The 27,362-nt window shown below is 36.9% G+C and overlaps 1 protein-coding gene across 1 annotated transcript; it reads left to right on the top strand.

Moving 5' to 3' along the window:
- Window positions 1–3,365: 3,365 nt before the first annotated feature.
- Window positions 3,366–24,939, top strand: LOC140237148 (uncharacterized). Its single transcript, XM_072317090.1, has 14 exons — window positions 3,366–3,433; window positions 4,785–4,863; window positions 5,588–5,624; window positions 6,482–6,557; window positions 7,733–7,821; window positions 8,867–9,013; window positions 11,042–11,093; window positions 12,007–12,107; window positions 13,633–13,721; window positions 14,789–14,867; window positions 17,828–17,913; window positions 19,643–19,730; window positions 21,475–21,717; window positions 23,055–24,939. Exons 1-14 carry the CDS (start codon window positions 3,366–3,368, stop codon window positions 24,272–24,274), a joined length of 2,454 nt encoding a protein of 817 aa, XP_072173191.1. The 3' UTR covers window positions 24,275–24,939.
- Window positions 24,940–27,362: the final 2,423 nt, after the last annotated feature.

Here is a 27,362-nt window from a genome sequence, read left to right as displayed (position 1 = left end):
TTGCTGCCTGCCGGTACAGTCTCCTAAGATTTGTCATATACATTACAATATAAAACAGTGATCACTTATTCAAACATTAACAGTCAATCAGTTACATGTGTAACAATCATAGGCAAATGACAAGGTCCATGTAATCCTTTGAAATTGTCCACAGATGGTGCTCAGATGAATGATCCTCGATGCACCGATGAAATGATGCCTCAAACGTAAATCAGTGGGCACCGGATACTGTAATCCGAAGCATTAATCCAAAGTATTAATCCACATCCTTCCCCCGCTTAGTTTCCCTCCATAGAAGATGACAGAGTTATTATACTTTTCTGATACAATTTTCGGATATTCGACCAAAAGTGTGCGCCAGATCGCTGGATTTCAAATCGACGCCCCTTAAAGGGTGTGAACAGTTCTGGTCGAGGTGAGGATTTAGCTTTTAACGTTTTGCGAGATATTCAGAAATCACTCTATGACATGTCAAAGAGGATGCAGTTCTAAGTGGTATCAAAAGTTTATTCGATGAAAATCGGTTTTGAAATGGCTGAGATATCCAAAAACAAAGTGAAACAAAGAGATCCTAATAAAGTTGTGGCATGTCGCCTTTTATTATTAGCACTTTTTTTGATATCTCAGCCATTTGAAAACCAATTTTCATCAAATAAACGTTGAATCCTTTTTGAAATTACATGCTCTTTCATATTTCATAAGAGGCTTTTCATTATCTCACTTAGGAATGTTCAAAACATGAATCCCCACCTCAGCCAGTACTGTACAGTCCCTTTAATCATGATAACAACGTTGTATGCTAATGCAGATTAATATCTATGTCCTGAAACCATTTGAAGAATTTTTTTTTTTTTGTAATCTTGGAGACAAAAGAAGTCATCCCTTCACAAACCACTCATATGCACAATAAACACACACTTTATTGCTGCTGTGGTAGGTAGTAAGATCACTAAATGTTCAACATTTTCTATGAAAATGCATTGTTGGAAGCTCAGTGAAAACACGTAAAGTAAACACGCACAATACAATCTATTGAATAAAAAATTATTGGTTTATAACTCCCTTCGGCATTTTATACCCGCACACTTGCTGACGGCAATCTTTTTCCACATAAGGCTCTGACGGCAATGAGAAAAGAGCGCCATCTAGAAAGAAAAGCGTGTGCAGCGATATGTATAATTACATAAAAAGAAAATAAGAACAACAACAGAGAGCGTAAAATCAGTGCACCTGTTCTCTCTCTTGCGACTAGATGGTGGGTAGCTCGCATTCGGTACAGCCAGTTGGATACGATTAGACGATTTGGCACAAAAGAGCTTTTCAACAGTCGTCATAGTGACGGCATAAATCGCTTGTTATGTTTGCCATCCAGCGAGGCTCTTATTATTGATAGCGCAGGAGGTTTGTGCACATTATCCTTACGTGTTCTGTTGACACAACTGTGAACAAATTTAAACAACAGCGTGAATTTGATCGTCGTTTAATTGGGAATATCTAACTCCTTTTCCTCTTCACCCCCACAGATTCTAAAACATTGACCTCAGCCCAGGGCAGCTACAGTGGACGTCGTCGTCTGTTCCTGGCAATGTTATCCCGGTTGCATACCGGCTAACTGGTTGTCGATCAGCATGATGTCGGTTGTCTACATGTTGTAAATATTTTTGTAAAAGAATTTACAGCCCTTCTCCAGATAGACGGCGGAAAACTGAAGAGAGCAATTATACATCTGTGGGAGGACGCAACACATACAGATCGGATTACAGCTTGTCATATTATAGAGCCGAGATCTCGGGGAGAACTATTACAACCTATCTGAATTTACTGCTACATCAGATATTGCCAATGCAGTATCTCCAGAGCTACTTTTATACTACAGGTACTGAGCTGAGGCTATAAAATGACCGAGTTTCATCCTTCATCACATGCTTGACGTGCTGCATGGTACGCGGGGATGCCAGGTTGTTAATGTTAAGCCTACACTTCCTGCCATCCTTTATATAGCAGAGACAGACGACTGTGAACAATTATCAGATCATTTTTGACCTTGGATACCAGAGAAAAACGAGGTGGGTCAAATGTAATACACTTTTGTACATTCAGACACAGCAGTCTTTTATCCATCAGCCCTTTTTGCCTTCAGTATACCACTCGGATTTTAATACTTGTTCTGCACCATCGATCCCGAAGCATGTATGTGAAAAGTGTGTGCCATTTTTAGATAAAGTAAAGTATCTTTAGTCCAGTATCATACAATGGAGCAAATTTGAATCCTTCCAGTGATAAACCTCACTTGTTACATAACAAAGAATATTTTTGAAGTTACATGATTAAAACTATCCCATGGCCAAAGCCATGTTTTCTTTGTCTTTGAAGCAGCCTTGATAAAAATGGTTTACTTCATTTCTAATATGCAATGCAACATAGATCTACAGGGTGTGTTTCCTTTGATACGTCAACAGCAGGGAAATATTGCATGCTGTTTCATTGCAGTCATTTTAATTTTGCATGCTTTCTAGTCCTAGTAGAACTCAAGTAAAATGTATAACACCTGCACAGCTTTCTGCCTCAAACTATAGTCAATTGTATACAAGTATCCATAAATGTAGGAAAAAAAATATGTACCATTAAAAATATCAAACAGCATAAACAAATGGGCATAACCACCTTGCACAGTAGCAGCACTATCTATCTCTTGGCGATGATGGTGTACAGCGACATCCAGATGAGATCCTGAGTAGACCTACAACTTGTATTTACATTTAATACTGGTGGTATACACACTGTATTTGTATACTTGTGAAACCCAACTGCAACACAGCAACTTATCAAACATCAGGTTCAACACATATTGATGACAGATTTATTCAACATCTATCGAAAGTTCACATTGTGCAGATCTATACACCCACTGCATTTATGTATTACCATTGTAACACTATATTTGAAGAGTTTGTTCGCAAAAACCGATAAGTCCATATTTGCCAAATGGAAATATTTGCGATTGAAGGTCAAGAAAAATAAAGAGAATAATAAAATTTTTGCTTCTTTTGACCATAACTTCAAAAATGTACCTTTATATGTAGTGACCAATATATCATTTAAAAGGTATTATTATGTACTTTATGACAGAGACCGTACTTCAAAATCTTCAAAAGTGGACTTATCGTTTTTTTGCGAACAAACTCTTCATTTGAAATGGAGAATGTTGAAATCACCTGCAAAATTCTTTTTTTTTTTTGTCCTTGTATCAAACATGTGGAGGCTACTCCTCATGGTATCTTCATTTAGCTTCAAATCTGGTATATTTGTTCTGAAACAATGGATTGCTGAAATAAAGTGTTGATGATAATTTTTGTTTGCCAGAAATGGCGCTGACGGTTATCAGTCTGAAATGGGTACATCGAGATATTCATGGCAAACCCCCATCACCAAGGTAAGTTTGATTATACCTGTGGACACCTTTAAATCATATAGTAGACACTGAATGCATACTATATGCCCTATTCCTCTGCTTTCATTTTTATGTTTTGTTTCATCTCTGGCTGAGTTAAGTGTTTCATGTCCTGCATACTCTTGATTCATATTTAAATACACAAAATGAACTAATTTTTCTTGCTTCTCTACCAGGCTGTGTCAAAACTATACACTAGAGTCACATGTAGAGGTATTTATAATGCCCTGTGTATTTCCATGTGATTTTATTTTATTTGTTTGTTTTATTTTTTTTTTTGTGTTCTAATGTCTTGATCTCCGCCAAGAACACAAGTCATTTCATACTGTGACCTAGCTACACGCAGCCGCTGTAGAGACAGCGCGACAGCGGCTGCGTGTAGTTAACTGTGACCCTGTATTGTGGAAACAAAGGAATGAATTTGAGGGCTCTACATGGCTCGCACAAAACAGTACTTTTGGGGTTGTTGAAAGGGAGTAGCCATCACTATTCAGTCTGTCCTCAGCTACCCCAGAGAGAGGTACAATACTGCGTTTTCTCAGCAGTATGATGTATGTTTTATATTCCATGAAACCCCATCTTGGGTATCAATTCACTTAATTAAAAAAAGAAATAAGAAAGACTAAAATTTATTATTATCCTGTATGGGAAAGAATAAACCAAAGTTTGTTCAGCAAAGAGGGAGAGCCAATGAAATTGTGTATCACATCATACATTTTACACAGAGTGTGGAGTTAGAACTTCATGAAAAATATCTATTATCATTGCAATTAATAATTTGACTGCTATCTACACAAATTTACCACTCAGTATATATATGTATATATATATATATATATATATATATATATATATATATATAGTGGTAAATGGCAGTTGCAGAGCAGAATAATCACTGCGATCTATAAATTACTAGTAGCCATGTTGACATAAGGTTCTTTTTTTTTATCACACTCCCAAAACAGAAAAATTTTGACTCCAAACTAGTCAGAGCCTGCATCTTGAAATTTATTACGTTTGACAGGTATGCTTTAAACAAGCAGTTATGTAACAATGTTGAGAGCAAGGATGAAAGTAAATCTTGCAATTGATTGCTATCTACACAAACGTATCACAAGTTGCAGAAGTACATTGTGGCATGACAATCTGTGCTCCTTGGTAAGTTTTTGATTTAAAAACAAAAGTGCATGTATTAGGTGTGATTCAAATCATTTCCACACTGCAAACAAGCTGATAAAGAGACTCAAAGACTATTAAGATTTCTCCTGGCACATATGCGATTTGAACATTTGATAATGGCATTTGTTGTGTTCCCTTCCCTCTTCTTTCTTAGACAAGGCCATGCTGCTTGTGTTGTTGGTGATGTTGCCTACCTATTTGGAGGGATACGGTCAGTAGACTGGCCAAAGAGGGTAAGTATGCAATGAGAAAAAAATGCTTTCACCTTTTATTTTGTTGATGTCACAAAAGTATGAAATCCTGTTTGTAGTCCTAATCATGTCACATTCTATCTCTGACATTTTCAAGATTTGCTTTCAGTAATTTGCTCACATCACCATCCATCAGTCAAACATTTACACTTGTTGTTTGTGTTTTTGCACTTTTTATGTTATGCATGGCACAAATTTATATGTCACATTTCTTTATTGTTGAAAAATTAGAAGAACAGTATAAGGATATGTGCAATGATTATTTTGCTGATTCAATGATTCAATGACTCCTCAGATGGATTCATTGAAGTTAGTATCAAGACATTTATGAAAAGGTCTGTGAATCAATTTCTTAATTTTGTCAAGTTTCATGACATTTAGTATCTGTATAGCAGTAATGATAAAATAACATTGAAAAAAGAGTCCTCAGAAGAGTGGTGCTCCTACCTTTGAAATGGACAAAAGGTATATTAACCATTTTGTGCTTTGACACTGGACTTGAAAGTATACCAAAAGTATTGTATATAGTGTACACTAAGTAAATACCCGTGGCACTGCAGTGCAAATGCATTAGTGGAGGTAAGATTTGTTGTTGTTGTTGTTGTACAGCAAACAAATTATCCAAGATAGCAGCCTACATGAATTAGACCTCATGCTATACTACTTTGTATTTTCTTCATTTATTCTGTAATGTTTATTTTTCCAGGGCACCTACTTCTTCAGAGACATGCATCAGCTTCATTGTAAGTCAACATCAAACTGTCATTATCTATACCATATCCTTCCATGAAACAGGGAAAGGAGGAAACTGTGAGAAGTTACATAAAGTTGGATTGTGTTCATGCAAAATGTAAATCATACAATGGGTTGGTAATACAGAGTGTTTCTAGGATCCAAGCCAAGTATTTATTTTCCAGATCTGACGTCTGTTATGTTTTAATCAAATTCAACATTTCTTTCTCCTTATCCAAAAGAAGATAACATGTTCATAGAAAGAAAAGTATGATTTCCCAAAATGTATTTATTATGCTATTCTTTTGTCATTTCTCCATTCTTGAACCATAATATTTTTTTTTTCAGTTGAGTGGGAAATAAAACCTTCAAACATATTGTACAGGTGTTACAGACTGTATAAAGGGTGTGTACAGTTCTGGTCGAGGTGAGGATTTAGCTTTTAACGTTTTGCGAGATATTCAGAAACCACTCTATGAGATGTCAAAGAGCATGCAATTCTAAGCGCTATCAAAAGTTTATTTGACGAAAATCGGTTTTGAAATGGCTGAGATATCCAAAAAAAAAAAGGTGAAACAAAGAGATCCTAATAAAAGGCATGGCCTGTCGACTTTTATTATTATCGCTTTTTTGGATATCCGGCCATTTGAAAACCAATTTTCATCAAATAAACGTTGAATCCTTCTTAATTACATGCTCTTCCACATTTCATAAGAGGTCTCTCATTATCTCACTTAGGAATGTTCAAAACATGAATCCCCACCTCAACCAGTACTGTACAGTCCCTTTCAGTGATACAAGGTCCAAATGAATCTTGATGTCAAATATATTTTGCTGGTCTAACTGGCTTCTCTCACCCCCTATACAGTGCACAAGCGAATGCAGTGGGAGAAAGTTAGGCAGAGTGGTGATATACCCAAGGGTCGATATGGACATCACATGTGGTAAGTATCACTGTCTCATGGTAATAGGTGTCACCATCCATTCAACGCCCCTTGCTTTCCTTCTACTTGCTTTATTATTCCAGTGTAGGATATTGGATAACTTGGGTGTGCAAACTGGTGTTCTCCATTAATAGGGAGCTTTGGATTTGTGACGTAGATGTTCAGAGGAAAAAAAAAAAAATCCTGTTCTGTGAGAATGCAAGACCATTTATCAAAATTGATCTCACATCATTTCTGGGTACAATTTTAGCATGGGCTTGAATTCATGACACAGATATCTGTTGATGCCATTATGAAGAACAACATATTATGTTCGTCATAATTTTTAATGAATTTTTGAAGGATTTTTTATATTTTGGCAGATAAGGTCAATGAACTTGAGAGTTCAGGGTGCACATATTTGAGGTTTGCATATATGCACACTAAAGAGAGTGGTCTGTAAGGGTGAGGTGCCATGTAGCTGGAAGCTGATGGCGTAATCAAAGAATTCTATATATTTGGAAATTGGGCGATTTTCAGCATGCATGCATAGTGGGTAGAATGAGCTGCATGGTGTAGGTCTACACTCTATGAGTGCTTTTCTGGATGGCTGTGGGAAGGGAGCTGAGAGAAGAAATGCGTATATGTATGTAGAGTGTAGAGAGAATATAGAGAAATATATCAAATATCAAATCTGGAGCCTGTGACTATGATTGTTACTTCTGTGTACGAAGTGACACAACATTTGCTCTTGGGACAATTAATTGCTCTGGTCTTATTTTCTCCAAGGACATAATGTTAGGGTTTTAGGTTTAACTTGATGTGAGGATTAGGGTTAGGGTAACATTCATGGGTAGAATTTATGTTTTGCTCAGCATTCAGATATTCCATGGAAGCAACTGTCGCAGGAGCAATTGTCATGGAACCGAATTTTAGGACAAGCATGTTGCAGTTATCAGTGCACATGCCTTGCTGCAATTACGTGAACATATAATTATTTTAATCCACATGGTCCAGAATTCTGCAAATTTTGTGTATAATCAGTCAATAAATATCAAAGCTTTAAATCTATGTTCAATTAGTGTTTTGCTGCCAAAGTGTATGGTTGTTTATTACATTTCATCTGCTCGGTGGTGTGGTGGTAGCCAGGTTCAAATAATCTCTTCCTCTATTTATGTTCATGCATTTCTTGCCAGTGTGATTGGACAAAAGATCTTCTTGTTTGGAGGCAAGCATGAGCTGCAGGCTGACAGATGTCTCTCTGGACTGCATGTCTACAACGTTGGTTAGTGTCGGCATCCTGTTGCTATGACAACCAAACAAATTCACAGACTATCGCTGTTGCTGTGATCATCCCAGCAGTAGATTTCTTGAGTAACAAGAGATGTGACATACTGACTGTAAATAGTAGTGCTACAGGAGAGTGAGTTACATATATTTAGAATAGATGTGCAATATGTAGTTTTTAAGTGAAAAATAGAACTAGAATGGTTCAAGATGTAGGCAAACATGCATAGAGCTCAGAAAAATTTACTCTGTGAATAGAAAGCTGCTTATATTGAAATAAACACATACCTCAATAATTGGAAATTTGACATATATTTCTTAAAAAAGGTTAAACTTTCTGTAAAATAATCCATCCCCTATTGCATTATAATGATTTCATGAGTTTAATTTCATTTTGATAGATCATAAGGTTGGAGAGGTTATGAGATGATTATCATAAGATTATATTGCCACGTATGATTTCTCCCTCTGTTAAAAGTATCGATCATTTTCATATGTCCGTAAGTAGAGGTTCATAGGTATATGACATCATACGTATGATTAAATAACAAGGCTGCACACTGGCACTTGTCTGAAGGTCCCTGACAAGTAAAAATTACTGTTGGACTAGTAATCTTTTCAGGAATAGACCAGCAAAAAATGGAAAAAAACGTGGTACCTACTTGTCTGACAGATAGGTCAAACCAGTAGAAAAAATAGGTTAAGTAGACTGTAAAACATGATATATTCGCGGCATGAAATTTTTGTGAATTGGAGCCAACAGCCTTGTTTGCGGCATGAAATTTTCACGAATTGCCACTGGCATTAAATGCATATAGTGTAGACAAGAACTTTCGCGGGCATTTCAATTTCCCGAATCTTGGCGCTTGCGAAATTCGTGACATTAAAATGCATGCGAACATTCCTCGTTTTACAGTAATGTGCAGCCTTGGATTAGACAAGATGTATAAGCATAAAGCACATCACTTCAAGCTTGGTTGCTGACAATGGATGGTCTCCCAATACTGATGTGCTTAAATTCACTGTGTGCTCCATACCTACAGAGAAAAAGACGTGGGATCAACAGCAAACGAGTGGTACAGAGCCTGTAGCTCATGGTAGCACTGCCTGCGTGGTTGGACAAAGGATCTATGTGTTTGGGGGTCTCATCGATGGACAAGCTGTGGATGACATACACTGCTACGACACAGGTCTGTGCTCATTTCAGGCAGGAAATATCAGTACAGTGCACTCCAGTTATAATATTCATGGTTTTAACGAAGTAAAAATTTGTTATCCGCTCTATGTTTTTTTAATTGATTATTTCTTCGGTTATAATGTTATTTGTTATTTTTTTTATTGTTCATTTCTTCGGTTATAACAAAATTCTGGTTATAACGAAGTAAAGATTTGTAATCCGCTCTATGTTTTTTTTAATTGTTTATTTCTGCGGTTATAATGAAATTTCGATAAAATGAAAGAAAACAGCTAGTCCCGAGGACTTCATTATACAGGAGTCCACTGTATAGGTCTCTTATACTGGGGAATTATCCATTTTCTGCCTTCTACACTGACTTCCCTGTTGACAGTGTGAACCACTGAAAGTCTTTTTTTCATGTAACAGTTTAACTCGTTAAGAATAGGGTGATTTTGCTACAGCATGTATTTCCTATAGACACCTGCCCAAGTATACTCAGGACTAGTCTTCAGCGGGTTGAACACCAATTGTGGTGCGCTGTGTTTGCTTTGGCGTGTCATTTCATGAGAGGAAAGATTTATATCGTGTGAATGGAGATGAAGTGCAGTACACCAGTATGTAGGAGATCTTTAAAGGGGAAATCCAGTCTAAATATAAGTTATGTAGTCTGATAAAAAAAGAGTAAAATATTACGAGTTTAACGGTAAAAATTTGACTGAAATCGGATGAAAAATAAGGAAGTTATGACATTTTGCATTTGATTTTTTTTTGTGTAAAAAGTTTTGAAATCGTGATCAAAAATTTTCTATTGATCTCGTATCATTTTACTCTTTCTTTAATCAGATTTACTTATATTTGGACTGGATTTCCCCTTTGATGTCTATGTGTACATAAATTGAATTCACTTCCTCATCAGTTGTGTATGTTGGTGTCTCGGAGTGCCAACCAGGCAGGGAGTGGGGAATTTTATATCATCGATATCCATAATGAAATATTAAACAGCCACCACAGTTTCAAAATCATGAGGTAAATACTTGTACATCTGTTATCAATGGAAGAGGAATAAAAGCCTGAAAAGCTTCATAGGAAAGGGCCAAAAAAGTATTAAAAACTGTATTACAACTTATAAGCTATAATTATGTAATGTAATACATAAAAAACAGAAGTCACAATAACCTCTCTCCATTTTTTTTATCAATAACTTTTGCTCTTTTGATACTGCATATTCATTGCTTACAATCATATCTTTGGCAAAACTCAATATATGTACAGTCAACCATGCAGATAATGTCTCTTTATGAAGTTCTTATTGGCATAGACCTTTTCAGCTGTGGTCTTTCAGCCATAACTGGAGGCTTTAGTATGTTATAATCATAGTTCAGTTATTCACTGTCAGGACACTGCACTTTACTCATTGCATAATAAATTGAACCTTCTTTTCTTCATATTTTGAAAGCTCCCAGTTATTGCTGGATTAAGTGACAGTGTTTTAAACAACTGGTAACCATTAATGATTGGATCTACAAATGGATCAGTGGGATAGAAATGTTTCTCTTTTCATAGTAATGACAGGAATAATGATTTATATGCTGTAATGATGAATTAGATTCGTGGTTATGATTGTTACAATAATACTGTGTATATTTGTTCATGGAAATCACGAGAAACACAGACCCAATAAGCGAATACTCCACGTTTTAAGTGAAGCAGAAGATACCTGGCTCTTGTTTCAAGAGTTGCCAACTAGTAGGGCTTTTTTTTTTTTAACAGAGGAAAATATATCATTTTTACAGAAAAAAAAACAAACATATGGGAGCATTTTTTCTAAGTTTGATATGATCCAAGTATCTTCTTATTTCCCATTCAAAAACCAATTTATGATTTCTACCTTCAGAATATGAATTAGCTGCACATCAGTACATTATTCAGTGTGTTTGTATGTCAGTCATGCATATTCTGTTTCACCTATCTGTTTCTATAGTAACTCGGTCTTCATATGCTAATCTTGTTTGTGTATTTTCCACTAATTTTTGCATGCCAGATTGTCAATGGTGGGTCAAACTTAATGTCACTGGTGTCCCACCATCTCCCAGGTAACAGCATGTTTTTCACAGCAGTCATATTGATATGATTTTGTTCTGTTTGTAACCTTTCACTTTACAACTTTTTAATGTTCAGTTCTAAATTGATCACTTGCAGGTTACTGCATGTCATTCACAGTGGTCATACAAATTTTGTTTCATTTCCTTCAGTTTACAGGATTTATAACACTCAGATCTGAACCAAGTTTGGACTCTTACTATTAGCTATAGCTTCAATTCATTGCATGTCAATATCTTTAAGTGAGCATTAATCATTGTTTGGAACACAGAAGCAACCTCCTGCAAATAATCAACATTTCTCACTAATCTGTAGGCCCTACTTATGTGGAATTGAATTAGTTACTTTATTTGTAAACCAGTGTTTGTCTACATTGTATAAAAGATTTTTTTTTTTTTTTTTTTTTGGGGGGGGGGGTTGCCGCCATTATGCTGTATACAATATTGGATTTAGTGTGATTGTTGCCCTGCTGATTTAAAGTCAGAATAATGTGATCAACTTTCCCTATCTTTTGGGGAAGTACTTTATGCAACAGCTGAAGCCTGTGATTTTGTGCATCAGATTTATGTTTGTGCATGGGAAAAATAAAGTTGAAAGGAAAGAGTGTGGAAAAAAAATCTAATTTGTTATTTGTTTTAAAGATATAAGTTTTATATGGTAGTATTCTAAGCAGAAGCATTGGTGTTCTAAGTAAATAACAGCCAGCACTGACTTTCCAACCCCATAATTCTTTCATAGCAGATTACTTGGCAGATTTGCTGGTAACCTAGCTATTAGTGGTCTTGGGTATAACTTTGTTTTCCTATTAGTGGGTATAGACATATGAAAGCAATATGCTAGAAAGGGGATGATCTGTGGTAAAATTGTTTCTCAAAATTCATAGTATATGACTCTTTCTCCATGCAGGTGCGATGCTGCATGTGCTGCCGTTGACAAGTTCATCTATGTGTTTGGAGGGACAGGTGGCACCAACATGTGGTTCAATGACATCCATGTCTTCAACACAGGTATTAAAGTAGATTCTATTTCCTGTCATGGTCCTTTGGTCTAGATAAACAATTGCTACTTTAAAGGGTGTGTACAGTTCTGGTCGAGGTGAGGATTTAGCTTTTAACGTTTTGCGAGATATTCAGAAACTACTCTAGATCTATGAGATGTCAAAGAGCATGCAGTTCTAAGGGGTATCAAAAGTTTATTCGATGAAAATCGGTTTTGAAATGGCTGAGATATCCAAAAACAAGGTGAAACAAAGATCCTAATAAAGTTGTGGCATGTCGCCTTTTATTATTAGCACTCTTTTGGATATCTAAGCCCTTTGAAAACCAATTTTCATCAAATAAACGTTGAATCCTTCTTAAAATTACATGCTCTTTCATATTTCATAAGAGGCTTTTCATTATCTCACTTAGGAATGTTCAAAACATGAATCCCCACCTCAACCAGTACTGTACAGTCCCTTTAAGTGATGTTGGGTTGTAAAATTTCTTAGGTACCGCAATGTTTATCCCCACTAGTATTTCAGCAAAACATCAGACTTCAAAAAGTTATTGGCACAATCCTCCATCCGCCAGAATTACTATGCAGATTGTGGCATTTGAAATGACAGTCGCTATGTTCTTTTTATCAATCTCTTCAAGGAGGTTCAAGAGAATGGAGTCACAACTGTCGTATTTCCTTTGAAGTCATGTTTGATGCCGCCACTCGAAAGTATTTGAAGCATGTGGCAAACTGGATCTGCCGCGCAGATAGGAAGACAATTGACTCATGTCTCATTGCATAATCATCAGCCACTTTCTAACGAAAATATGTCTTTGTGATGGTAATCACTTTTCGCCATCCCTACTTATAAAAGATAGGTGGTATATAATGGTAAAGACACAGGGATGCGCGAATAGAAATTGCGCAAAAAATGATGAAATGAAAATGAAAATTACTCGACTGGCCGTGCCCGGCCACTAATCTGATATATCTATTAATATAGAATTATACTCGAAGATTATTCCATATCAGTTTTATTTGGAGGAAATAAGTGGAAAGTGATAAAACCGGCTTTCCGGGAGGGTACAGTTTTAAACACTTTCACATGATATAGCTCTGATTTACACTTTTGCACATATTTCTTGAAGGTATTGACCTTTGTTTAATGAGCTTTATCATTAAGTGAGATTTCGTTTCATTTAATAGATAAACAAGCAAAATATAGCCAACATTAAGTTCACGTTCAAAATGAATCTTCAGATTGCTCAGCAAGACGGCGGCATCAAACCCCGCCACCAAAGGCACAGATGCACCTGTGGAATTCTTTTGTACATCAATAGAAAAGTGACAACTGTTTGAATAATTACAGCCAGTTGGAACTCCAACTCTTAAACCTCCTTGATCTCTTCAATCAGTCTATCTTATATACTTTAAAAAATAAGTAAGTGTGCCTTGAGGCTAGACATTGCCACTAGTATGTAAAAACAAAAAATCTACTGGCTTACTCTCTCTCTCTCTCTCCTTTTTTACCGGTATACTCTCTGCTTCTGGCAGAGAAACTTCACTGGAAGATTCTGAGCCGTGTAGAGGGCGACAGTCCACCTCCCCGCGGGAGCCACAGCTTTGTACCACATGTTGACAAGGTGGGTTATCTTTCTTTTTCTACAATATCAATCAGGGGGTCGAGATCAACACAGTATTGGAAACTGTTCTTGGTTATATGTTTGTATGTGGCAACAGTGTATAAGGCATTGACTATAGGTGCGGTGGGAATATAATACATTGTCCCATGTCATATCAATGAAATTTCAGCTTAAACAGATTTGGATCTACCAACATATATGTGCCTGCTTTGATTTATGATGTACAAGTAGACATGTACAGAGAACTGATGATTTTATTTTACAGGGTTTATTGCAGTGAATGAATTAATGCACTCATGTAAAGCATAATGATGATGACTGTTTGCATCAATGTAAACATGTTACTTCATGACCAAGTGACGCTAGTCAATAAGGTCGATAGGAGGTATGATGATAAGCAACTCTCTGCTGCATTAAACAATCCAAGGATAGATGGTCCATAGACTGTTCCATTTGCTCAAGGGGATGGTTCCTTCGATTTCATTTTTTTGTTTTTGTCTTAGAGTGTAGTAACAGGAAAATAATCCTCTGTGCTTCCTATATTACTTTAATTTCAGCTGACTTTACTTTCAGCTGACTGTATGTGACCAAAAATCACATACCATTGTTTAAACCTAATGATCATAATCTAATGTAGATTCTTGTTTGGTAGGACCGTGACTGACGAGTCACATGCAGGCTTTCATCCAGTTATTTTAGTATCACCCACATTACCATTGTATGGGCATATGTATATTTTCATGTAACCTATGCCCTAATTCAGCAAAAATTATTCAGTTATGGTTAGAAAAGCGCAGATAGTTCAGGTTATGATCCTTTCTCTGACATCTGGATATTGTTGTGATTGAAACCTTCTTAAATAGACAGTTATGATTTAAGGAAGTGTTCACCCATTCCAGTTACAAAAGTTTCATTTCACCTCATCACTCTTTTTTTTGTTTTTGTTATACATGTGACACGTTATTTGCAAAGTGTCACAGAAAGTCATTGACCGTGAGCATGGGAATGATAGGATTTTGTGTGTATCCATCCTTTCCTCTATAAATCCTATTCCATTTCATTCACAGGATATCTATGTATTTGGTGGCTCAAATGACTCCAATACACCACAGCCCACCTATGGGGACTTATACAAGTTTAGCTTGGGTAACAGTGACTGCTGCCTTGAATGTGTTGTATTACATTTTCCAGCAGACTCTCCCATCACAGTATATTATATGCTTGTACCTTGCTAATTCTTGTCAAATGATTAATCAATCGTGCTTGGGGCAATAAACAATGCAAGCGTGGTGATGGGAAGCTTAATGAGTGGTATCCTTAGCATGGGGCATTCTTCAAAAAGGAAACTATAAGATGAAAGGAGAGATAAATGTGAGATAAATGAGAGTTAGAGTGAGAGAAGGGGTTAGCAAGAGTGAGAAAGGAAGTTGAAGAGAAATAGAGATGAGGATAGCAGGTCATGAATACAAAACTAGACTAGAGTAGATACCGTTTACGTGGTATATATTTTGCAGTGTTTTAATTTTTGACAATATTGGTCCACTTGCAAAATTAACAACTCATGAAAGTAATTATTGCCTCCAGAAATACACAAATGCATTGTATATCATATACAAGGCGGGAAATCACTAAATTTTCTCTCTACAATGACAAAGCTTCTTTCTCATTCCAACATTGTGGTTCTCGGTCAAAAATTCATCCACTCACAAATTTGTCAGACAAGTCCCAATTCGTGAAATATATGGCATATATACAGTAGATAAAAGTGTGTGTGCTGGCATGAATATAAAATATAAAGCACTTGAGGCAAATACTGGGATGAAAAGTGTGACTCCCGCGTAATGAAAATTCACCTGACACTACTGACAGGCTCTTTTCTGAAGCATGTTATTGACATCTACCTGTGTTTGGTATGAGATTTGGTGTGTCTTGCCACTTTTGCATGTATACCCAGTAGTGGAGACAGGAGGAATACCATGTGTATGAAATGTTGCTAAAATGCCATGATTTTGTGTGTTGACTAATTATGCATTGCAGCATGAATTTTTCCTTATCCTCTGCCCACTGGCTGTGGAAGAAATCTTGGTGTCATAATAATCATTACCTACTGCACAGCCATTTCTGTCTTGGTAGACATTCTAAATATTAAAAAAAAAAGGAAAAGATTTTTTTTTTTCCTCAGGGAATGAGTGTGATTAAATGTAGCTTTATGCAAACCAGCAATAGTGACCGTTTGGGCTAAAGGCCTTTCATTGTCATTTTTGTTGCTTTTTTTAAAAGTGCATCTTATACATTATGATAGTGTTCTAATCATGGCAGTAATTATCAGCAAGTATATAATTGGTGCTCTGGGTGCAAACATGGAGATTTATCATTTCATCTGCCACTATCCTCCCTTTTACCCTATATCAAAATGATTTCCAAATTAAATTTGTGTTGAAGAAACATTGTACTCTTTCAAATTTGCTTGAAATGGCCCCAAAGTTCTTCAAAGTTGTCAGCATGCCAAGACTAACATAAAACCAACCCATTGTAGCATGCCCGTAGTAACGAGTGAACCCCCATTTACTTCACCATAGATAATGTAATGCATTTTCCCCAGTACCGTGCCTCCTTCAACTCCAATGTTACATTCCCATGTTGTGATGTCTATTTCCCCTGACAGTGCTGTTTATCTTCTGGTGATGGTATGAACAATTCCATTCAAAGCTTGGTTGTATAGTCCATGGGCGTAATCTTACTGTGGTCATTGATGCCCCAATGTTGATTGTAAAAGTGGAAATTTTTGCGGTGTGGAAATTTTCCCACATTTCACATGACCAGAAACTAGCATGAAAATATAAAGCATGCAATTGTTTTTGATTGTTAGGCATACCACTACATAAATGTCTTGATTCACAAAATTCAAAATGTGCAAAATTTATCTTACTCATCCAAGCACGAAAAATTACTCATGAAAAAATATCCACTTTTACAGTATGTGAGCCGAGGAACTCCAGAAGCTAATGTGACAGAGCAGTGTAGCATATGTTGTAAGCCATAGATTGATGGCAACCTGTAAACCAACCTTGCTGGCAGCTACTGTATATGCCATATATTTTGCAAGTCTAAATTTTTGCGAATCAGGACTTCCCAACGATTTCACGAGTGGTTAAATTTGTGATCGTGGAGTCCTGTACTGAATGGAGAAGTGTACACGCATATGTCACATTCACATCGGGATCAGAGTCAATATTTTCGTGTGTCTTTAAGTTCGCGAATAGCACCTGTCTCGTGAAATTCGCGAAAATGAAAACCTCGCGAAATATTCGGTGTATACAGTATACCCTTCCACTTTCGTGCAAAGCCATTGGCTAACTAATGGGGTTCTGTTCAGCAGTTGATATCTCTAATATACCCGTGATCATTTTGAATGCATTATATGCCACTTCAGGCTCACTTATCAGTGGCGAATCCAGGTGGGGGCAAACTGGGCTCACCCCCCCCCCTTTATTTTTTTGTTTAAACAAGAAATAAAAAGAAAAAATTGGGGGGGGGGGACGAGTGTGCCCCCCCCCCTTTAAGTTTGTAAAGGTGCCTCCCATTTACGGATTCCTGGATCCGCCCCTGCTTATGCAGAACTGTATGTAGCCCCAAATACCCACTTGTCTCCTCCAGAATAGGACTATGATGTGACCCACAGGTTCTTCCTGGCACCACGAATCCTGCTACTTAATTCATACCTTTTTCTGCATCCCCTGTGCTGTTTGCCAAACTCTTTATGCTATTATATGTCATATTTCTTGGTGCAATCAGGTTTTTCCAGTAAGTAGCAGATGTATATTGCATAAGGCTATACAGTGTATCATGTAATATATATATCTAGGGACGGAATACAGACATTTTTTAAAGAAACTGTGAAGAAAACTATGACAGCTATCTACAAAATATAAACTCAAGTCCTCTAATCTGTTCAACAACAAAAAAAGGGGGGAAAAAGGAATTTGGCAGTGATTGACAGTTTGTTTTGAATACATATCCTGAAAAAAACCCCAAGTATTATGATATTTTGATGTGATTGTGATCATGAGTGACAATCCTCTCTATTTTCTTCCCTGATCAATCAGACAAGAGGAAGTGGAAACGCCCGTTTTTCTCTGGATGTACCCCGGCTCGGAGGTCAGGACACACTGCATTCATCCACAGGAATAAGGTAACTCACATCATCAAGGATTCCTTTGACTCTCTATGTGCCACGTCTGATCGCACACCCGACGTAAGTCGACGGCGCGGCAACTTTGTAGATTCTGCTCAAACACGTAAACCCGCTCAAACAGATTGATAAATCACCAAATGCAATAGTACAATGTAAGCGTTTCTTGATAAATCACCAAATGCAATAGTACAATGTAAGCGTTTCTTGCAATTCCATTCCTGTCTCATGTAGCTTGCATTTATTTGGTGATTGACTATCAAGTGGTGTCCCTACTGGGTTTGCGAGTAAATTCTAAGTTTCTGCAACTGTTTTGTGTGCAGAAGTCATGCCTCTTCAATAATGTAGCTCCATGTCATTTGAACATAACACGATCATAGATCATAGATCCTACAATTATACATCAAAGCAAAACTTGGCATTTTCTCTACATCTTTACTCCTTACATGTCCAGGGTAACAAAAATCTATAAAAGTTTCACTGATTTGAAGAACAGAATGTTTTCCCAAAGCATGCCTATATTGCTCCTTCAGAATAATGTGGCACACAGGGGGTTTACACCATGGAACATACAGAGTTGAAGTCACAACTCATTAGCAGGATCCTTGTATGTTATCATCAGCATCAAGCTTGGAAATATGAGTGGATCCTCTCCTTCGGTTGTTCGTTGTACCATTGGTGGAGAAAATGGTGAAGCAACTTTTCTGCTTGCAGTATCATAACCTTGTATGGCAATATGTACTTTTATGTACCATGTAAAATATTACTAAGAGAACATGGTTGGCAGTTAGAATAGGATAATGGGAATATATTGTTTTGGAGGAAAAAACAGGAAGCAGGAGAAAACAAAATACAGGAAGTTAAGTAATTGCATCACTATCTGCCAAGAATAGATGTCCTCTCTTATATTTACTTTCGCTTAAGTATTCCACTCATACTTAAAGGGGAAGGCTAGTAACTGATCAGTGGGAATCAGTGGAAATGCTGGGAGATGATTGTTCCAATCCTTATGGGATTCATTCAAGAGTTCATTGTATATCTATTGTTGTGTGAAAATGATTTGCTTCAGAATGGTCTCATATTCAAGTAATGTGCAGTTTAATGCTTCCAGGTTAGCGTCCCTGGTCAGTGACGGAGCATTAATCTGCACATTACTTGAATATGAGACCGTTCTGAAGCAAATCATTTTCACACAACAATAGATATACAATGAACTCTTGAATGAATCCCATAAGGATTAGAACAATCATCTCCCAGCATTTCCACTGATTCCCACTGATCAGTTACTAGCCTTCCCCTTTAATGCATATGTTGTTAAAAATAGCACAGACATCAAAACTAGTGCATGGCAAAATAATATTACTATTTACATATGTATATTACTATTTTTGTAATGTTTATGAAATGATACTTAATAACAAAGATAGGAAATATCTCCTTTTTAGTTTTTTTTTTGTGATTGCTTGGATTATAACAATTTATGTATGAATGGTTTGTTTTCCATTTTTTTTTGTACCACATAGAGTCAGTGGTTTGGTCTTAATCATGATTTGTAGGTATGAATGCAACTATACCAGACTGCCTCATCCACTGTAACATATTGATTGTGATGTTTTCATGAGCTATAGTACTGCCAAGTAGCACTTCATTGTTGATTTTGTGTTGATCAAAAATTGCTAGTAACAGGTGTTCACCATCCTTCTCTCTCTCTCTTTTTATCTTCTCACAGCTGATGATAATTGGTGGCAGCAATGAAGACTCTGACTTCAATGATGTCCATGTTGCCAAGTTGATTAATCCATCCAAGAGACAGCCATGTGAGTCAGTGATGGTTATCACCAGCTTTAAAGAGGAAATCTTCAGAGAAAGAGAAAAATATTCCCTACAGAACGATGGAAAATGGCAAAAATTTGATAAGAAATAAGGAAGTGCGACATTTTGAAATGTCATTTTTTTGGAAAACATTTCTTGGCTAATCCTTACGAATATTCATATCAGCAAGTTGACAATGTCATGCTGTCACAATATCTAATTCATTTCATATACAGAATTGAAAAAACTTTTATATTTCAGCTGCATAAATATAAAACTTGTCTTAAAACCACCCAAAATAAAAAAGAACAAATGCTAACTGATATATTTTGGTATGATGACATGCTTTTACTGTACGAGTTGAAATTTTCACGGTGGTTTTATTTTCGCGAATTTCGCGTATCGCCTTTGAACCGCAAAAATAACAACACGCGAAAATGACAACGCGCGAATAAGTAAGTTCAGTTAGACCCTTGCAACCGCGACATTAACAACATGCAAAAATGTCCTCCAAGTCGCAATTAGCGAAAATATCTGTATGCGAAAATTTCAGCTCGTACAGTACTTGTATTGGCTGAGATAGCAATTTTTCAGAATTTCATAAACATGTATAACATACATGAAATTTTGAGAGGGTATGACATCATCAACTTGCTTATTTGAATATTCATAAAGACTGGTCAAAAAAATTTTTCCCCAAAAAATGTAAAATTTCAAAATATCATATCTTTCTCATTTCTTACCAAATTTTTGTCATTTTGTATCAACTGTAGTGAATATTTTCCTCTTTCTTTTGAAGTTGTTTTATTGTTTGGGTAAATTTCTTTGAACATTTTTAACCCATCAATTTCACGGTTATAACAAAATTCCGGTTACAATGAAGTAAAAATCCAGGCTGCAACATTATCCACTCTATGTATTTTTAGTGTTTAATTGTTTGGTTATAACGAAATTTTAATATAACGAAAGAAAATTGCCTGTTCTGAGGACTTTGTTATAATGGGAATCCACTGTACTAAATAATCAGTACTTAATTGTGTTAATGAAGAGTAATTTGTCAAACAGTTGCAATAAAAACAACTAGATGCAAGAATTCATTAATTTGAATAAATGCTTAATCCATGTTAAACTATTCGCTCAAAATCAGTGTGTTATGGGAAAAGAGAGGCCCAAATAAATAAAAGACGACCTTTTTAAGATGTGGGCCACTCAATAAATAGGACTTTGAAAAGAGAGAGAAAAAAAGAATAAAGTAACAGAAGCACAGAGAAGCACACAGACAGGCTCATTTTTTTTTCATATGTAAAAGTGATGATCCTGAAAAGTTAATAATCTACCATTGTTATGTCAGAAATATTTCTGTGCTGCTGTTTGTTTTGTATTTTCACCATTTGATTTTGATTTTGATTTGATTTGATTTATTTCTGCTTAATTCTGTTACATCAGATATGATTGTGTACAAGTCATTTATGACAAACAGTATATTGACACATAGTTTTTAGTACAAAACAAAACAAGTACAAACAGCTTGGGGAACTTAAACAGAAGGGTCTCCAAAATAAGCCGAGGCTTGACGGTATGGAGACCCTATACTTAGCTACTCTGGATAGAATAAGGGATAGAGAGAGAGGGAAGGGTAGGGGGAAAGGGAAAATTACAGAGTATATGTGTACCACTCCAACTACTTTACAATAATAGTAATGATAATGAATGAGTCTGCTATTATTGAATCTCTTGTCTACTTTTCAGTGAAGGTGTCTGCAAACCGGATGCATGAATTTCTCAGCACTCTGGAGGACTCTGCCACGGGTCCGTCCACCAACGCCAGCAACCCTCCCGACGCCCACTTCCTGGAAAGACCGTCTCCAGAACCCAGCTCCGACATGAGTACCACTGTCAAGACTGCAGGAGATGAAGAGGGACACGATGTGACATCTACACAGCAGTCAGTGGAGAATGATGGCAGTGTAGCAAGCTCAGCTAGTGATGCCGGTAGGAAACCCCACGTTAGTTATGAAAAATACCTCGGGAGGTTTGATTGATTGATTGATTGATTTTGATTTTACTTCTGAATTTCTTTTTTATACATAAATGAAATACAAAGTCAATCGAATGAACTAATTGAGCACAGTATAATTTGAATCTGACAGTGAAAACGAATAAATTATTAATTCAAATATCCAACATTTTTTTCTGACACAATGCAAAATGAAATATATATATATATATATATATATATATATATATATATATATATATATATATATATATATATATTATGCATACATTTATGCAAACATAAGTTCCCATTTATCTATTGTTCAAAGACAAATTAGGCAACTCTTGATGTACAGAAATTCACGATACCATCATCATATAAAGTAAATGTTTGACGAGGACAATGGCCTCAGAAATTATTGTCTGAACAATCATTTGGTTGGACTGCATTTTCATCCCATTCTGTTCCCATCTATTTCCATCTGTACATAGCATGTAGAGCCAGAATTGCAAAAAATTAATGTCAGGTTTAGAAATGAGACATCAACAGATTGTTAGAAGATGCCTTTTTTTTAGTGTTTATTAAGTGTCTTGCATTGGCACTAAAAAGTAATAGCCTAAATTTTTAAGCTTCATGTCAACACAGAACTAAATGATGAAATCACATCAAGTTGCACTTGGTCTACTGCAATTTCAGATTCCTTATGGTATGTTCTGTTCTTTTTTTGGGGGGGGGGGGGGGGTTGGAGAGACCCATCTGGGGACTTGATACAATTATTGGAATTACCATTTTGATCTGAAACTTATTTTTGTTAGAATCAATTAACGGAAGTTATGTTCCATCCAGGAATAGGATACTCCTATCTGCTGGACTAAATGATCAACAGAAATTAGTGTCCTGTTAAACAAACTCTCCAAAATGCTTGAAATTTTTTTAAGTGTGCATCTTCACCTGATATCTGCAAACAATTTGTATGTTGTCCACAGCAGAAGGGAGAGTGGGAATGGGTGAGCAGCGAAAGAGATTCTTTATATAAGCTTACAATGGAAACTGTAGCATTGTTAAATTTACCACATAATGAAGGATGACATCAAAAGAAAAGGCATGTATATGAAGGTTTCATCAGTTTTATGACGATCATAAAATGCTGTTGAAGCTACAGTATGTTAAAAAATCTATCTAATGGAGAAAATGAAGTCTTAGACTTATGATGATGGTTGCATCATTTTGTTGTAACTTTTAGTACCGGTACCAAATAAAGCATTGCAAAGATTGTGATTTTAGAGCAATAATGTCAACATTGTATTACGATTTATGTATCCACTGTCAGACACATCGGCAATGTCCAGCAAGTCGGTTCACTTCAAGGATGAGAGTGAGGAGAGACGGAGCCAGGCCTCATCTTCTGGATCCACCTCATCCTTGGGCTCCTCTCAGAGTGAGAGGTCGTCAGCGTCAGATTCTAGCAAGGCCGTGGTGCCTGAGAACAACAACAACAGCAACGCCGTGGGCAACAGGGCCGAGGGAGGAACAGGAGCCCCAAGCCTCAAGATGCAGATGAGCAAGAAGAAAGGCCAGCTCGGTCAGAGCGGCCCATCATCGGGTGTTTCTACCACTAATGGTAGTGATGGCAGGTTGAGAGATGAAAGGGGTAAAGACAGCAGGGGTCAAGCATCCAGGGAAGAAGTGAAGAGAGAAATGACTGATGCCAACATGATGGAAAAGGATGATTCCAATAAATCTGAAGGTAGACCAGAAGAAACTGACCATTTCCAAAGTCTAACTAATAAACCAGGCAAGACGAAAGAGTCTCAGCGTACAATTTCACCAAAGGATAAAAAGAAAGCGAAGAAGGAAAAGTCTTCAAAGAAAAGTGATGTTCCCCCACGGGGGAACAGGGACCAGCAAGAGCCTCCTGTCCCAGCACAACGCAGACTTGAAAAGTCCAGCGAGGCCAAGGCAACAGGTGGTCGTGGAGGAGGTGAGATGGAGACACGCAAAGAGGAGTCCAAGAGTTACATGGGTGTGGCCATGGAGATGCAGGCCAGGAAAGAGGAGGAGGAGGAGGAACAGGTGTCTGATGAGGAAGAGAGTGGCAGCGATAGTCAGAGCAGTGGTAGTGGGAGCGGCAGCAGCAGCGAGAGTGAAAGTGAGGAAGAGGAGAAGGAAGATGACTCTGACGGCAGCAGTGGTGGATCAGATGATGATGATGATGAAGATGACGATGACGATGATGATAGTGGTGGTGATGATGATCATGGTGATGAGGGCGTGGAGAGTGAAGATGACAAAGAGGAGCAGGGTGATACCCCTGGCCCTGATAATACTTCTTCTAGAATTGATGAGTCCATGTCTTACAGACCATCATCTCATCACCGTCTGCCCGACGGTGATGGCTCGATCATTAATGCAGTGGTGGTGGAGAATGAGAGTGAAGGTGAGAGTGGGAGCAGTAGTGAGGATGAGGAGGGCTCATCAAGTGGTAGCGGTAGTGACTCTGAGAGTGGCAGTGCATCAGGAAGTGGAAGTGGGTCAGATGATGGAAGTTGATTTTAACAATCATCAAGCCACGGTGACAAGATGTTATGTAAGAACTTGGCAACTCAGTTTGTCAAAGTCAGCTGTAACAAGATCTTGCTTCTTTCAAATTCTTGCCCACAGTCCAAACTGGTCGTACACTGTTCTAATGGCACGAACAGATGTCACTAGACATCAACTTACAGCAACCAAAGTCCTGTATACACACTTGGCTGAGTTTTATGCCTTTATATGGTATAGCTAATGTGAGGAAAATTGTCGGGCTTCAGCCTCCTCTTTTCAAATTTTCTGGAAGTAGCAAATACATGTAATATGTTCATATCACGCATTTGATTCATTTGGTTTCTGTTGATGGGGAATACATGACTTGAAGACAACACAACTTTCAGTCCTCTTGATAGTAATTATCCCTGTCTCACAAAATTTTACAATTCACACTTGCAGATGGCGGAGAATCTATTCTTTGTACAGTTTTACTTTTTGAAAATTTTGTCAAAGTATTGATGAACATGTTTTTACAGTTTGGTATTTCTAGGGAGGTATCACACATTGGAATCACAACTATCGTATGTGACTGTGCATCACAAAACCAACAAAAAGTTCCACCAATTGAGTCGGGATTCAAAAAAGGTGAAACGGGTCAACCAAGTCAATCTTGAATTTTTCATATTTCCTGAAGGAGCGCTTCTTCTTCTACATTCGTGTTAAGTTTTGGATCTTAAACATATGGGGAAGGTTTTCAGCAGTCTTTCTTCAACTACCTGTTTTTGTAGAGTAGTGTGGGTAGGTATGCCTTAGAAGCATCTTTACATTTCTTTAAAATCCTTTGCACACTCTTCACTTTCAAGAAAGGATAATGATACTGCTTTGAAAGTTGGCATTAATCATGGACAGAATGTGTTAATAAAGCATGCTTAATTTCAGCCTAATCTGACAATCTCCTCATTGTTGTTGGGGTGGTGGTTTACATCCAATTTTTTGTCCTATTCATCACACAGCTAGCATGGCTAGCATGGCTTGGTAAAGGGAAAGCGCTTGAATAGCCCCTGTACTTCTGAGCCTCTTTTATCAGTTCACACTTTTCAAAAGTGTGTGCTTTCTGTAAACCATTTAGATAAGTTAGAATGGTCAATTTGAATTGAGTTATACATCATTCTAAAACTTAGAGTCTGCTCTTACAGAATCTGCCCTTAACCAAAAATCCATGTTTGGCGACTTTTTGTTGGCTTTGTTTTGTGATGCAGGATCACATACTGTATAGCCAATATCAAAGTCATCAAACAACTTGATTTGCGAATTGAAAATGTGTTAGGAATATTATGTTTTGTGGAAATATGCACATTTTACATCAGGACTGGTCCAAATTTGATGACAAAGTCCACCAGTCTCTTCATTTGATTTTGTTCCACTTTTAAAGGTAGGGGATACCTTTTACAGACCTCCCAAAATGCAGCAAAACATTAAATATGAACCTCGGGGGACTTGTTTAGGCCACTGCTGAGAAATTTGGAAGTCAACAGTTATCTACAATTTGAATAATGCACAAAACTCAACTACTCAGTAGTCTGTGGGTCAGCCACACTTAAGCCTTTTTGTTGCAGTCTTCTGTATTTTTTTTTTATTATCTATAAACACAAATCTAAAAGTATAAGAGCTGATGTAATAACATATAGAGTGTGCGGCAAGAATGTATATAGAAATGTTTGTAAGTTTTGATGAACTTTCTTCACAAAATGTACATGATGGACACACATGCAGTGCATGGGTCTGCAAAGGTAGCCTAGTAATGTACTGGAATTTACGGTGAGCCCTCAAAAAAATTCAATTCAAAATCTAACGGTCAATAGAAATGTACTAAATGTTACCTTCCACTTCCAATACTTTATGGGAGTTTCTAAAATGATACTCTCTTCAACATACCACTGTATTTATACAACTCTTCATTTAAGGCATGCAAATGGGATTCCCTACCTTTAAAGCCAACAATAGCATGTATGGTATGGTGTCGGGCTTTAATCTTTCTTTCTTTAGATTAGGGCAAATGAAAATTTCTGTATGTGTAATGTTGTAGTCATGTTGCCGGTACCATACTTGGACTTTGGACCTATATGAATGACAGCCAAAATGTTGAGTCCTGTATCATATATGTCATGCTGAATCCGAGGGTGCTCAACAATTTGGTGACATCTACGTTTGATGTCAATAATGCAATGTATGTCAGCTTCCTTCTTGAGATAAATTTTCCCAAGTTGAATGTGGGAGCCTTAAAAAGATGTGAGGTTGGTACAATGTATATTGCAAATGCATTATACATACAAACAAGCCATTACATGGAATATTGTCTTCATATTTTTTGATCAAATGGTGGAGGGTTATAGCAAACACATGTGCAGTCAAATTCATCCTTGTATATTTTAGCATGTGGTATGTTAGGAAATGTAAATGCACTTTTATGCATAGAAATTACGTCAGTTTATTTCTGATTGCCTCTCTAGCAGACTATACAATTTTTGAACGTGTGCATAATCTAGCAGACTACACAATTTTTGAACGTGTGCATAATCTAGCAGACTACACAATTTTTGAACGTGTGCATAATCTTTCAGAAGGCAAATAGGTATAGTATTTGTTTTGATTGTTCTTTAATGGTGGTGTAATGATTGGGAAACATGTAATAGTGAACACAGATACATTCTGGTGGTGTTAATAAGAGAATATCTTACCTGTAAAACTGTCATTTTGGTTTTTTTTTTTTACTTACCGGTATTGACTTGTTCATCATGACGAGAAAATTTTCGCCGTCCCAACTATCTTGTTCTAACGAGGCCCGCCTGTATGAAGACAGTGCCATATTTATGTACAGCACTGAGTAGATTCTGACTGTGGGTTCATGAAGATAACTATTATAGGCCTACATACTCTTATGTTGTACCCGTCCAGGTATAGTGGCTGTATTGGTTCAAACATACACATACAATGAAAAGATATCTGTGAACCAGAGATGAAATTTTAGTTGTAATGCTCTGAATATGATGATCAAGATTACATGTACATTGTACATCTGTACATTGTATTTACATATAACTGACGAACTATGGAA

The sequence above is a fragment of the Diadema setosum genome, chromosome 13 (genome assembly GCF_964275005.1).
Source record: "Diadema setosum chromosome 13, eeDiaSeto1, whole genome shotgun sequence".
In the NCBI taxonomy this organism is placed as follows: domain Eukaryota; kingdom Metazoa; phylum Echinodermata; class Echinoidea; order Diadematoida; family Diadematidae; genus Diadema; species Diadema setosum.
Note: the sequence above shows the minus strand (reverse complement) of the source record. Positions and strands in the feature narration are given on the sequence as shown.